Genomic DNA, 15,483 nt, shown 5'->3' with positions numbered 1-15,483 from the left:
ACTGAACCCCAGATTGCACTGATGCATACAAGGGTGTGTTAATTGGTGAATATGGCTTGAAGGGTAAAGTGCTTTGAATGTTATATGTTACTAGAAAAGCTCTATATAACTGTCAGTCCATATAAAACCAGTTGTAACCTATGGAAAGAAATACTGAAATCAGTTGTGCATGTTTTCTCTCAGAAGGAAAGTATGTGAAAAGCAAAGAAATGATATTTTGTCTTTTACTAAATGAGCTTTCAGCTGAATTGTTTCGCAATGTTACAAAAGATGTTGTACACCGGATTATTTTTTGCCCCCACTTCATCAGCCTCCCACAATAAGTTGCCTAAATGGAAAATAGAACCTCCTGCAAATATTCGAAGTGTAATATTTTCTGCATTTTTTTCCTGACCCTCCTACACACATTTGGCCATGAAGTGAGTGACATGCTTGAGTAAACATTTGAAATGCTTTCTGTCCATTTAACAAAAGCGCTTTATATAACAGAGTCATTGTGAAAATAATTTCAAGTGCTTTGAGAGTATACTGAGTATACTGAGAGTTTGAAAGCATTTTGGCCAATCATAATTATCTAGTATCATCTGCACCATTAAGTAATTCCAAAAGGTCAAAGAGTTGATCCTGGCAGTCGGTTTTCCCGTCAAAGTGTTCATAAATAGCTCGAGTCTGCTCGCTCATTGTACGATAAGTGACTCGGCTAAAACATAAAAGATGCTTCAGCACCTGTTTCAAACAAAACAAAGTTTGATGCTCTTGACAATAACAGATGAAAGGCATGTTTTCCATCAACTGCTTTTGTCCCATTTGAAAGGTTTTTAGCAGTTAAAATTGGTTCCTAGTGTTCAAGCTGCCAAACAAACAAATGGATGTTTTCAAATGTGCTGTCACTGTATGTATGTATATATAACAATGTATACATTTCTTGATTTTTGAGTTTTTGTTTTCATTTTGTGACAGCAAAAATAAAGACGTTCAACTATCTCCCACACAAACATCCAGCAGGGTGCCATTTCATAATCTTCTCGACTTTTCTCTCCCTCTGTGTGTTTCAGGTGTTCTCCCAGTCCTTGTGAACACGGCGGTCCCTGCAGTCAGTCCTGGACTGTCTTTCACTGCAACTGCTCTGACAGTGGCTACAGTGGAGCGACCTGCCACAGCTGTGAGTCACCTTTCAAGCAGGAAGAACCCTTTAGATTCAAGCAGATTAAAGTCATAACAGCCACAAGTAGAATTTGTACAATTTAGCAGAATAGCTTTATAAATCTTTATTTTATAGCATTCATTTTTGTAAATCTCAAAACTGTATCTCGGGTAAATCTACGTATGATACAAAGGTATCACTTATAGCTTGTCCTGAAAACCATACTCCAGTATGCCATCCATGTATAGATGGACAGGGAAAACCCATCCAGGATCCTGTCCCAGCAACAGGCCGCTAGTCTGTTGCATGAAAAATACATAAAAATGCATACATTCACATCTGCAGTCAACTTAGAATCACCAGTTAAACTAATGAGCATGATTTGTATGCTGTGGGAAGGAATCCAGAGTACAATCAGAGAACTCACAGGCACAAGGAGAACATGGAAACACAAGAAAAAGGACACATGGGACCTTTGACAATACTAACCACTGTACCACAGTGACCTCCAGTACTCCCCTGCTGAGGAATTTAACTAGCTTCCCTGCTTTCTTTGTGTTTAATTCACCTCTTCAGATAATAACCGTAAGAAACCAATAAACCTATTAAAAGTAAACATGGCTTCAGGATTTAGTCATCATATTTATGCTTCCCTATGGTACATAACCTTTTAGTTTTTAATCGCACTGTGAACTTCTGACTTGATGCATAGTTTTCACCTTCTAAAATGAGTCTTTTGCTTTTCTAAATAAAGTTATTCAAAAATACATGTTACTCATCAGAAGACGTGAGTGTGTGCCTCCTCGAGGTTGAACAAATGTGATTAATGCTTTTATCCATCATAACAACTTTATTTTCTACCTGTTCCTAATCCGACACTGTTTTAGTTTCCTTTTTTATCTTGTTGCATTACCACACCTATACCTTATCATGTAATACCATTTGTGGGAGTCTTGGCCAAAGATGGAAAAACAAGGTCCAAACTTTCAGTCTGAGGGGTGAAGCACATCCTTTTAGCCTAGTGTTAAACTAGTTATTAAGCAAAATGTCCTAATGTTTTGGACCCTTTGATTGTGTAAAATATGGCAGCTTTATTGGTAAAATGAACTGATTGACTTATTATTATATATTTACATGTTTGAAATAAAACAAAATAACAACAAACAGAAGACAAAGTAAAAAAAATCAAGTTAATGCCGCCTTGACGTGGCATAATTAGTCTCCTATATTGTCAAAACCAAAAGCATTTTTCATATTAATGAAAAGACAGTGTGATAGTTTTGACAGATGAAACTTTAAGCTTTAAGCTTTAATTAAATTAAACTGGAAGAAAAATTGTAAGAGAAAAAGAACATTTAATTCTGATAATTAATTACCTTGTACATAATGTAACGGGATGACTTACAGTATAATAACTGAAAACTTGCAGACAGTTCATTTTTCTTCCCTTTTTATTGTTTTATGACATTATTATTTATTAAAAGACAGATCACCCTTAATAGTGTGTTGCGCTGCTTTCATCTACATAATAGTCTCATCTTGCTCCCCATCGTTCACGTGAGGGTTTTTAAAGCAGCATCAAATGACCTGTCGAGCTGGTAGCTCCAGCTCCAGTGTTTACAAAATTCGTGATTCTGAGGCTGCTACAATTACAGTGACATGGATTTTTCCCTTTGTTGTTGGTGGTGATGCAAATTGGTACTTGTGACAGAACAAAGAGTTTTTCTTTGGACAACTAAGCGGCGTTTTTGATTTAAGAGCTTCCTGGGATGCCTGTCCAGGAAACTTCTCACTTTTTGATGGTGCATGATTAAAAGGAAAGAGGGCGATGATGCTACGCTGCCAAATACCGAATCAATACATACATTTATGTACAGAAGGTGATTCCTGCTGTTAGTTCTGTGCCAGTTATCTCAACTTAGATCCTCAAGACTTGTAAAGAGATTTTTGTGTAAGCCTTTTTTTAATCCTGATAAATAAAAGTATTTTCTTTGAGTTGAGGAAAAGAGATAAACAGGTGAAGTGTAGATATGGGTGTCGCTTTATGGGCTCAAGCATAAAAAGAAGGAGACGGAGCAGAAGTTTATTTTTTGACTGGGTATTCCCACTAGTCATTACCATCGTCTCCAGCTGGATATAACTTTAGTTCATGAGAACCTCTGATTATTTTCTTCATTCTGATCATGTGACATTGATTCAGTGGCGATACGTACGTATGAAGCAGAACCCCTAATCCTCCATAGTTTTGATCTCCATCCCCTGCCAGCTCCCATGGGCCAGCATGTTGATGTTGTTGATCTCATTATTTTCCTTCCAGCTGTGTATGAACAGTCCTGTGAGGCATACAAACACAAAGGCAACACATCGGGACATTTTTATATCGACGTGGACGGCAGCGGACCAATCAAACCGCAGCTGGTCTACTGCAACATGACAGGTGACACACCCACACTTACAGCCCCCCTTACTACCATCATCAGTCAACATTTGCTTGTATTAACATTTACATAATTGCACATAAATAATGACACTCCCCTAAGCTGTTTTTAATGCACCTTATACACCCTCCTTGCCTTTTTTCTGATGTTTGTATTATTTCTGTTATGATACTACAGAACTTGTTTTTCCTGTTCATTATTATATAGATATTCCAATCAGTCTCTATCATTGCTTTCTCTGTCTAACCTCCTAGTCTCTATCCATCTATCGACATGGTTTAAATAACTAATAAATATCACGATTCTTTTGTTTCTTTTTTGATTCCATGCTTTTTATTTCAATAAAGAAAAACATTTAGTGAAGAAGAAGGTGAAAACTGAACATTACAAACGTATATGACAAACAGCCAAGCTAGAATTCAGATGTTCACATTCATCTATATTAGCATTTGAGTCAGACTCAAGTCAAACTCAAGTGCCGTGAGTGGGGCTTTGGCTTTCAGTGGGGCTGGGATTCCTCGTAACAGACACTGACAGACTGCAGTGCCTCGTGTAATATATGTATAGTGACCCTAGCAAAGTTTTCCAGAACTTATCTGGGATTTTCTGGAGAAGTTTTTTGTTGCATTGTTCCATTCTAAAGATTTATGATCAGCACTGATAAATTTTTTACGGTTGTCTGCTTTTTTTTTGTTTTATGGTTTTCATTTAACAGTTATATTTATTAGTGTAACATTCTTATTAACCCCTTATCTAGCAACTTAATGCATTGTAAAAGAAACAGTTGTCTGTGGGTTTTGTGGGGATTTTTGTGAGTGTTGCTTTTCTAATTTAGTGTCAAGGGGTGTGCTGTGACAAGCAGGATGTAAGACCCAAACGCAGGACTCAGAGACAGAATGATTAACTAAAGGCGGCATCTTTATGGCTGGAGAAAACTTGAACATGAAATACACAAAACCTAAACTAGAAACTCAAAACATGAAGCTCAAACTAGAAAACAGGGAAACTAGAAAACAAAACCAGGAAACAGAAAACCAGAACATTACCAGAAGCACGGCGGAAAAAACACAGCACAGTGAGGGTACAACGCAACAACGGACAGAGAAAAACACAGGGCTCAAATACACCAGGGAGTAACGAGGGAATGGAAAACAGGAGGGAAGCACAGGTGGGGCTAATCCGACATAACGAGACACAGGAAGCAAAGGAGGATACACTGACATAGGACACGGACAATCACTAAAACAAGAAGCACGAGACAACTCACAAAGACACAGACTAGACACTGAGACATGGAAACATGACAGACTCTGGAACAGAGGGAACATGAAGCACAGAGACAAAAGTAACTAGACGCCGAACACAGGAAAGACATAAAGACGGAAAACTAAGACTAAGCACACAACACACGGAGAACAGAATAGAATGGAACAGAAAGCTAGAAACCAGGAACAGTGAATATAATACAAAACAAAAAAACATAATTCAAAAGGTATAACTAAACACAAAAACACAAAACACAGGGTCACCGACCCAGGACCATGGCATTTACTTTTTGAATTGGTTGGTTGGTTTTTGTATTGTTTCTAGACTTTTGTTACTTTCTTTGTGAGAAAGTTTCTTTGTGCTTTAGTCTAGTGCCTTTTTTCATCTCATCTCTGTGATTCCCCATTTAGTTACTTCCTTATTTTTTCTTAGTCTCCTGTTTCTGCTCCCTTGCGGCTGGTTTTAGATTATTTGTTATCAACTTAATTATTTTAAGCTATGCCTTGTTAACCTGGTGTTTCCACGGTGCCCTCCTGGTGTTTCCACGGTGACCTCCTGTGTTTATTTAAAGCCTCGGCTTGTTCTTTTTTGAGTCATACTGTGTCCCTGTTGTTTATGTCTTTTGGATTACCTTGGTTAATAAATAAAGGCTTGTTTTTAAAAAGCCACTCTTTGAAAGTAAAAGAGGAGAATAAATGGAGGAAAAAGCTTCCTTTATTTTAATTCTCTTTCACCTTGTTGTGTAATTGGCATCGTCATGCCTGTATATCTCTGTCTGCAGAGGAGAACACATGGATGGTGATCCAGCACAACAACACAGAGCTGACCAGACTCCGACCATCTCCAGGCGTAAACCAGTATTCAATCCACTTTGACTACTCGTCTGAGGAAGAGCAGCTGTTGGCCGTCATTAAGCAATCGGAGCACTGCGAACAGGAACTGTCTTATCACTGCAAAAAGTCCCGTCTCCTCAACACCCCAGGTGAGACCCCTGTTTTAAAAAAAACAAAAGCAATGCAACTGCTCAGCTGACGCAAAGACGAAGAAGTACAAAAATGTGAACGTGCGCTGACTTTGCCTTTTTAGATTTGTTTACCACCAAGAGCAAAAAATGATTTACTCACAGAAAATGACAGCAAAGCAAATAATCATCTTTAGGATAGTAAAATATTCAAGCTGTGACTCACTGAATCAAATTTTTTAAGAGTTATAAGAGGCATATATCATTTTGTACAAAAACAAAGCTCTCAAGAAAGCAATCAAACACCCCGCGGCTCCACACGTCTTCCCCGCTCCACTAGAGAAAACAAAATGATTGCTATGCTCATTGCTGCAAACTTAATCAGCATCAGGATTTTCTTCCTGTTTACCAGTGAGCCAGACTAATGGATTGTGTTTACATGTCTCCTTCTTTTAGATTCGAGAATTAAGCCCAATTATTTTGTCTGCGTTTTTCTTTTCGATGTTTTTTCACGGTCCTGCAACTCTTTAATTGACCCAAACACAGTCAGTTAGGCTTAGCTAAACTATAAAGAACAGCCTTTATATCTAACTGGAAACCATTCATGTTTGTCAGCCAACATTTATCTTTAATCCTTTTGGTAACCAAGCAGCATACAGAGAAAAAGTGCAGCGGAGCACTGCGTGCTTAGTATTAGCTCTTTTGGTACTCATTATGCATTTATAATCCTCTGTCCATTTCCTGTCTGGGGGCAGGGATGACATCTAGCTAGAAAACAAGACAAAGACTGTTCAGGGAAAACGGGACATGAATTGAGGAAGGAGAACTGCAAGAATTAAGTGAGTGGGGGCGTTGTGTTATGTCCCTCTGGCATTTAGTTAAAAGTTTTGTTGTAAGTGACTTACAATAAAAAGGTCACTCTCTACATCAGCATCACAAGATAAGAGCAGTACGTGATGTGAGAGCGACAATGAGCAAGCTCATCTAGGTAGTATTTATGTTCACGGTATAGTGGAGAGAAGTCTTAATAAAATGTTTTTTGGGTTTTTTTGTAATGAATACAGTTTGTTTGTATTACATGCATATTAGACCATTTTAATGACCTTAAACACACAGAAAACACACAATTTGGATTCGGTGGTTTCACTTTTGCTGTATTTTTTGTTCATTTTAGATTTTACTTGGCAGGTTTTTACTATTAATGTATAGGTTACTGCATCTCTGACTGTAATTTAGGCTGTACATATTTAGGAAATGTAAATATTTGCAGCTTCAGCTTTTCATAGCACAATATCTTCTCAAGATAAAACTCAGATTTATAAAGCTGACTTATCAGAAGTTGTTCACGTTGGTTTTGGTGTACATTTGTGTTTCAGAGGGCTCTCCACTCAGCTGGTGGTTCGGCGGTCCTGGTACGGGTCGAGTTCAGACTTATTGGGGTGGAGCTCAACCGGGCAGCCAGCAGTGTGCCTGCGGTCTGCAGGGCGACTGTGTCGATCTACAACACTACTGCAACTGTGATGCTGACCGCATGGAGTGGTACTGACCTTAATGAATACACACATTTTTCTCTACATATGCATCTACTATGTGCCGTCATTTTTAGTTAATGTGAAGTAAATATCAGTGATCCCAGGCATTATTCCATGGTCCAGTAAGCACTGTGTAATAATTACTCAGGAAAATTAAAAAACACAAATAAATCTAAGAGAATAACAAAAGACCATAATACTGTATATGCATTTGTTTACAAAAAATACAAAGGTCCCTTAGAGTGGCCTTCTACATCAAATAATACCTCATATCAGTCTACTTTCCTTTTAATGGGTAAAACAGTTGAGAGTGCTGAGATCTGCCAAATGGAACAAAAGTTGTTCATTTATTTTAAATGACAGTAAAAGTTTTACTGAAATTCTTTTATTAGAAAATAGAAAACTGATTTGAAAAATTAACAACTCTTTATTCCCCAGAAAGAAACATCTGTTTCTGCTCCTGGTGAATATACGTGGTTAAAAATTAGTGGAGGAAAAAAAGGTCCATTGACAGCCAGAAAGCATTCTGTCTGCAACAAGATGAGTGGTGAAAAGAAAAGTCAAAATCAGCTTGGCTGAAGTAAATAGCGGACAGATTTTACAGGAAATACACACACAGTGCATCTCTCCAACTTTAACCTCTTATTCAGGATATGAAACATGATTGACTTGCCCCGCTTGACTTGTAACTTTGGTGGTTTAGCAAACACTAAATCAGCTGGGATAAATGGAGCAGAGGAAGAAACAAAAACAGCTCTAACCTTTCCTCCTGTTGTAACCAATCCTGCCATGCTTCACTTCCTTCCATCATTTCCCAGTCCAAGCTGTTTGTGCAAATCTAACTCTATTTTTACCGACCGGAGCTGTTACTTCTGCCCCTCAATATTTCATCAGATTCCCAAAGTGCTGTCTTTGCTCTTCACTCTGAGTCCCGGATGTATTTCTTTACTCAAATTTCTAGAGGAAGCAGGATAACCAGCAGATTATCCAAAGTGCAGGAAGCAAAATGTGAGCATAAATGGACAGGGGATTTCTTCATTTGGGGCTAGCTGTTAGGATAACTGCCAAGGATAAAGTTTTGACTGGCAGGAGGGCTATAAATTGGTTTTGAAATAAATAGGTCCCCAAGAGATTGCACCTACACTCTGCAATGTTTGCGTCAGACCGTCACATCATGTAATCTTATTGCAAGAGAGATGTAACATTAAAACACACAAACCAATAAATCTATAAATAAATACTAAGTGAATGTAGTTTACGGTTTGTCATCCTGTATTTGTTTATTCTCTTCATCCCTTTTTTGTTACATTAATCCTGATTTTTCTTCTTTGCCCCTCATGTTTGGTTCATATGCATTTATTTTCCTCCAGGACTGAAGACTCAGGCCTGCTCACCCATAAGGACAGCCTACCTGTCAGGTCTCTGGTGTTGGGTGACATACAGAGGCCAGGTTCAGAGGCTGTGTACAGGGTGGGACCACTGCAGTGTCACGGCGATCGTAAGACCCCCTATGAGTTTCGATTGAACCTCACTGATATGAACCTATTATCCCTTTCCTTATTTTCTTTCATCTATACAATGCGTAAAACAATTATTAGACCACCTGTCATAAAAAATAAGACCAAATAAGTATTCTGTAAACATGTTTAAAACAAAAAAAAATAGTATATTGCTTTATTAATTAAGCATTTAACAAACTGAAGTTTTCAGCTTCAAGTTTTTATACACAAATTGGGGTCAGCACGCTGGATGTCTCTGAGAAAGTCAGAAATTAATCAATTTAATTTTATTGTTTCATTGCTCTCATTGTTCTCTATTACCACTATAATAATAATATTAATAATAACAGCCTTTAAAATATCATTTCGATTGAAGAGATTGTTTAATTTAGGGCAGCTGTGCCATAAACCTTATCAGGTGGTCTGATAAATTTGTTAAGCACCCCTTACTTGGCGGATACATAAATTAAACATGGCCCACATTTCAAAAGATAAGGTCAGTTTATGAGGGCCAGCCAGTCTGAAGAAAGATGGCTTAAAGGTAGGGAGCTAATCAGCTTGTTTCAGGTAAATAAGGAGGATGTACTGAGGGGCTGCATACTACGAGCTTATTTTTAACCATGAATCATGCAAAGCTAGTCTAGATGGGAGATACTGTCCATGGTTTAGGATTAAGCTGGAACATGTTATCACAAAGCTTTGTGATAACTGTGTTAACTCACATTCTTTTACCTTTATATGATGTCAAACTCAATTTAAGTATTGTTTCAATAACAGTGCAATGAAATTGAACCTCATTCTCTCTTTGCACTATTAAAATGTTCTCTGATGTTCCTAAATTACATGTTCCAGTTCAAATGTGAGAATTACAATTAGCTTACGATAGTTTAACAGGTTGGCTTGTTTCTTTTGATGTGACTTCTGAATGCTGAAGGTGACTTTTGTTTATTTATGTATTGTTTTAGGGAATTTTTGGAATGCTGCGTTTTTCGACAAGGAGACATCGTACCTCCACTTTCCTACTTTCCACGGAGAGCTGAGCGCAGATATCTCCTTCCTGTTTAAAACCATGGCCTCCTCCGGTGTATTTCTGGAAAACCTGGGCATCAAAGACTTCATCCGGATTGAACTGAGCTGTGAGTAAGAGCTGGAGGCTAAACACAGAGTCCAAATCAAACACAGATAAAAGGAGTGCAGTTTTTTTTTACAGTATGAAAGCACAAGTTTTTATTTTTATCTATCAAAATATTTGTGTGCCATAGTTCTAAATCTTTTATTTCTATTTGTGGATCTTACCAAATGCTTGTGTCCTTGTTATTTTTCTGTGTTAGGAGTAAAGTGTTTGAAATAGTCTGTGGGTCCTACAGAAGAGGGTGACAACATTGAACTCTTCATTTTCGTTTAGTTTTTTCAGCAAAAGACTGATTTCTTTGGCATTTTCTTTCGGTGCTGCTTTTGTGTTTCCAGTATTTTATTATGCTTTAAGCTGCATTATTTGTTATTTTATGATCAATTTTCTTCCCCCACAGGCCGCAGTTGAATGCATTTCACAGTCGTACACCTACACTGATGATAAATGCCGACCCACGGCACTGCATTCACCACACAACATAAATGTGAATAAGACTAAGCCCGTAAAAGGGAACTCATAATTACCCCTGCAATTTTTTTTGTTTTTTTGTGCACCATTGCTTTTAATTTTACAGTTGTTTTATGAACTCTCGGGGGCATTTTCACCCTCACCCTCCATTAATTCTTGTCTCTTATGCAATGCACACATTTATGGTCACCACTGTTGGCCATTTATATTATGACAGTAATAACCAGCACAGTATGATTTAGTTTATGGGTGCCATGGAATTGTTCCTTAGTGTTGGATGTATGCTTACCGCCTACCACAGATTGTGCAGTTTAGAATAGCTGTATTACCCAACAAGGTCTCCTTTTCTTTATATGATTATGGCAGTCAATGCGGGAAGCATACAGCAACAGCGTGTGTCATTTGGACAGCCTTGAATCAGCTGTTAGACTAATCTGTAGCTACTTTTTGGGTTTCTTTAGCCTCACGTGTAGAGCTTGTTGCCGAATTTATGTTGTGTATGCATTTTGAAGGAAGTTGTATAAGAAATTGGATTTAAGGGACACACGTAGAAATCTAATACGGGGTAGCTAACCAACAGCATCTCTCCTCAGGGAAATCATTGTCAGCGTGGTTGTTCCAGCTCTGAATATTGCTGCTCTGTTTCCGGCTGCCTCAGATCGCCTGGTTACACTGTAGCTGGAGATAGAGAACAATTTCTAAGTGAGGTTACTGCAGGATGCTGGGACACTGCTTCATCTTGCTCTTGTGCTCCCATAGTGATACATCCTTACCTTCCACCAGCAAAACATGAAGAATGGTAGCTTGCTTCATCTGTGCTCTCCTACATCATTACCCTTTGTTAGAGAGGACAAAGAGAACAGAGCACGGTATCTGCAGAATTGTATTCAGCCATTTGAGCACAGAGTCGCTGTCTGTGGTGCTGAAGAAGGGCTGCACCAGCATGGTGTTGGTGCTGGCCCTGGTCCTGAGTCATGGCTCCGGATCTCTGAGGAAACTCAGATCCTCCTTAAAAGCAGCAGTATCACAAAAAAACACCTTACTAGTACAGGTCAAGCACTGCAAATGCTGCAGCTTTTGCACTTGAAGGTTTCATTTTTCTACATTTAATTCTGGTATAAAATGAACAATACCTCTCTGCACACTGTAAGCGCTGTGTTATGTTTGGGATTTTCTAATTCACAGTAGAATGCAATGAATCTGATTTATTTTATAATATTCACGCAGCATGAAGAGAAAAATCTATGTGGGTGGTAATCAGAAGAAACGTATAAGGAAAGGAGTAAATCATTTTGTACCACAACTGAGCATCACTCAACAGAATAAAATCAGTCATATATCATACTTTCGCTGTTACTCACGTCATTTTCATAGCATTTTTTGTTTACTCTTCAACACAGTGGCACATCTGTATTCTTACTACCTGTGCAGTATTGTTTCATGCTTCAGCTCATTAGCCCTGTTTGTATAGACGTATTACCAGAGGACTTTATGTCATTTAGAAACTGTGCTCCTGTGCATTTTATTAAAATTTACTGACGTCTGTGGTTGCCAACTACAGGCCTAACTATGTTAATAAGTTGCCATAATTTAACTGTGGAGCCTGTTGAAAGAGAGAAAAGTCCTTAACTAATTTCATTATGCTATGAAATGTCACTCTTCTGATAAGGCGTAAACTGTCCCATGCTGGCTTGCATCACAAGCCCTCCTGTAACGGAGCCATCAAAACATATTTATACTTACCTTAAGAACTAACAAGCAGTGGCGGTAATAAAAACAGCAAAACCAAAAAAAAAGGCTGTAATTCACACTGGACTTATTTTCTAAAAGGATTTTTTTTTTTTACTTTGGTAATTTGCAATAATCATGCAGGTCTTCACACCTTAAACTGCTTCATTCATTATTTATGGCAGCTCCTAAATCCCAAAGTGAATATTGTTGTTGTTTTGCTGTACAGCTCAAGTTTCTTGCAGTGTGCTTCAGGTTTCTGCCCCCCAAAATGTCCTTTGCTTCAGTGCTTTTGCCATAACAAGCACTCCAGAGTGTGCTGCAGCAAGACACCCACCTCTGGCCAGTCCTAAAACAAAAAAAAGCAGTAACACATAATGAGGAGCCTGATGTGAAACACACAGCAAGACTATAAATCGTAGTACATAAAAGATGTTTTAAAGCTTACTTGCATAATCAGCCACAAACCACTGACAGGTGAAGTGAATTCTGATCAGCGTGATTAATACGACATCCTGCTGGGACACCATGTCCTGGTATTTGACACCTGTTCAGATCATTATTTAAAAGTATCACTGGTTGAACTTAAGTCTAAGAAGCACAGCAGGAAGTCTGAAAATGCCTGACTTGCTCTAACAATCCTGCGAAGTTCATTGTTTAACTCTGTGTGTTTCTTTTCATGGTGCTCTCAACAATCAGACGGTGGTCTATTTCTTCCACGTATTCGGTACACAACCTGAATTTGCTTTCTCTTGTTTGTTATCCTGTGAGAACTGTTCCCAGTTTGCTTCTTTAGGAGCTTTGTTGGCGTCGGTGTTTGTTGTTTTTGTTGTGGGGGAGTAATTAAACTTCATTCCGTAGAGCTCTGCATCCCTGATGTCTTCTTGTTTTGTCTCCAGACACTCGAGTCAAACCTGCTTGTTAAAGCTCCCTTCTCTATTCCCACTCTTGCCATTGGCAGGTTTTAGACTGACTGTTGGAGCTCTGTGGAAACATGCAGCTACGTGTAAGGATTGATTATAGCTGCACTTGGCAAGGGAACACCTGTCTTGTCAAATTAAATAGAGGTTTCAACAGAGATGTAGAATTCCCATTAATTGAGTCGCAGTGAATGTTCATTGTTTGCATAAATTAAATGCTGATGCTGGGTCTGCCACGTTTTGTCATCACAAGAAGCAATGACTGAAATCTTCAGTCTTTTCTCAACAGCAGCAACAGCAATGAAGAGACATTGCCTCAAAAGTTGAGCTCATTATTTTCAGATTTTGGGGGTTTTTTAAGATTAAAAACTGGAAATAGGTTACTTGATGCATTAGAAATTGCTTCACTGCTACAGCTAAGAAACTGTATGATCTTAATGATTACTTTGATCTTGATTATAATCAATTTATTGACAGTTCACCAGAGAGCAGAAAAACTTAATATGATGTCTAATTAAACCATTTCCTATGAAACAATATATATTTTTATATTACCCCTCCTCGTTTTCTTTATCACCTACATCATTTACCCTTTGCCTCACATGCTATCCATTCTCCTTTTTCAGCCTCCACTCAGGTGGTTTTCTCCTTTGATGTTGGTAACGGCCCGTTGGAGGTTCGTGTGGAGTCGAGCTTCCCGCTGAATGACAACCGGTGGCATCGAGTCCGAGCAGAACGGAACGTGAAGGAGGCGTCGCTTCGACTGGATGAACTTCCTGTTGCCACACAGGAGGCGCCGGCTGATGGACACTTCCACCTGCAGCTCAACAGCCAGCTGTTCATAGGTGAGTAGCGATCCAATATTCAGATCCTCAAGAGGTGAGAATATTTCATGTAACTTCTAAATTTATGCTTGATGTATAAACATGACTCTTTCTTTGTGTAAATTTTCACCTCATTAGTCTCAGTTCTGGATGATTCAAGGCCATTTCTTCCAGGATCTCAGTGTTCTCTGTAACTGTCAGCTTCTAATTGTAGAAATTTTAGTCAAATTAGTCTTTTTGTGTGTCTTTCAGGAGTTAAAGAAAAAAAGCAGTTTGTCTTTCTAAGGTTCCCATTAGACAGGACTCTATGAAACATTGACAAGTTCAGTGCTTGTTTACTGAGGCTTTTGGAACAGAACAGTTAATAAATTCAGGAGCCATCTGGATTCAGTCATTTGAATCAGGGAGTACACTGCTATCAGATGTCTCAGGTCATGTTTATTTACCACGTATCACAGATGAGCTAGAGAATAGGAAAAAAAAGGAAAAGAAAAGAATTAAAGAGCACCCTAATTAAAAGGTAAAAACTGTTACGTTTGCAGCGATTTCTGTGATTTCTCCCTCAGATGCACAGAAAATCCTGAATATGTTGAATGAAATTACAAAAAATGTTACATTTTTGTGAAAACCTGAAATCAGCGTTGTTTCCTTGCTGTTTTATACTTCACTGCCACAGCACATTACTGCAAAAGTCTTTATTAAAGACGCATAAATGCTCGGGCTGGATCCATCCTTAAAATAATGCTTCATATTGCTAGGGATCAGAAACTGGGAGAAGGGTAAACGAAAAAAAATGGAGCAGAGCAATCAATACGTCGGACAGTAAGCTTTAAATATTATTTGTCTAGAAACCCATAAGGAAGTTGTTCAGCAACACCAACAAAAATCTGAGTATGAAAGAGATGTTGTCTTAGCAGAAGTTGGGAAACATGAGATTTGATATTGATAATGTTGCTGGAAAGATTGGAGCATACTGCTGTATCATCTCAGAATAAAAAATAAACAAAAACAACATTTTCTCAGCAATCAATCCAGGTGCTAGTTTTCAGCGTCTGCAGACACAATGCATGAGTCTGATTTGTGTGTAGATGTTATAGATGGTATAAAGCAGTTTTCTTAAAGTGGTTTTATGTAGGATGTCAAACAGTGTGCAGCAGTAACTTAATCTGCTGCTGCTGCTGAATCCTGTGTTTGTTCAGCTGTATTGGATATAAAAGGTGCAGCATCTGCACATTTATTCTTTGGGTCTTCTACTACGTCGTCACTCACAGAGCTACAGCATAAACCGGTGACATCTAAAAGACAGTACAATTAGGAGGTCCGGTCTCCTGAAACATGCTGGAAAAGGAAGAGAAATATTCTATAGCAAAGCGCTAAACTGTTATTGACTAAATGCCAGCTCTACCGAGTATCAGTCTGCTGAGGCGATGGTTTTGACCACTGAATACACATTCATCAGGGAGCAGCGGCATAATAAAGAGTGTGGTGGACAAATTCTTAATAAACAAATGAATCTGAAGTTATTTGTGAGAAGGTTGCGCAAATCAACAACCAGCACACTAAAATTCTTT

At 38.4% G+C, this 15,483-nt stretch overlaps 1 protein-coding gene across 2 annotated transcripts in view; it reads left to right on the top strand.

Annotated features, from left to right (window-relative positions):
* Nucleotides 1-15,483, top strand: part of LOC100701557 (contactin-associated protein-like 4) — a 115,265-nt gene that overhangs the window by 79,688 nt on the left and 20,094 nt on the right. For both annotated transcript variants that reach the window (XM_005476774.4, XM_005476773.4), the window contains exons 11-17: nt 1,056-1,162; nt 3,462-3,581; nt 5,630-5,830; nt 7,186-7,348; nt 8,712-8,839; nt 9,806-9,976; nt 13,715-13,933. In XM_005476774.4, coding sequence (XP_005476831.1) covers nt 1,056-1,162; nt 3,462-3,581; nt 5,630-5,830; nt 7,186-7,348; nt 8,712-8,839; nt 9,806-9,976; nt 13,715-13,933 — 1,109 coding nt within the window. The remainder of the gene's footprint in view (nt 1-1,055; nt 1,163-3,461; nt 3,582-5,629; nt 5,831-7,185; nt 7,349-8,711; nt 8,840-9,805; nt 9,977-13,714; nt 13,934-15,483) is intronic.

The sequence above is a fragment of the Oreochromis niloticus genome, linkage group LG18, assembly GCF_001858045.2.
Source record: "Oreochromis niloticus isolate F11D_XX linkage group LG18, O_niloticus_UMD_NMBU, whole genome shotgun sequence".
NCBI classification, from domain to species: domain Eukaryota; kingdom Metazoa; phylum Chordata; class Actinopteri; order Cichliformes; family Cichlidae; genus Oreochromis; species Oreochromis niloticus.
Note: the sequence above shows the minus strand (reverse complement) of the source record. Positions and strands in the feature narration are given on the sequence as shown.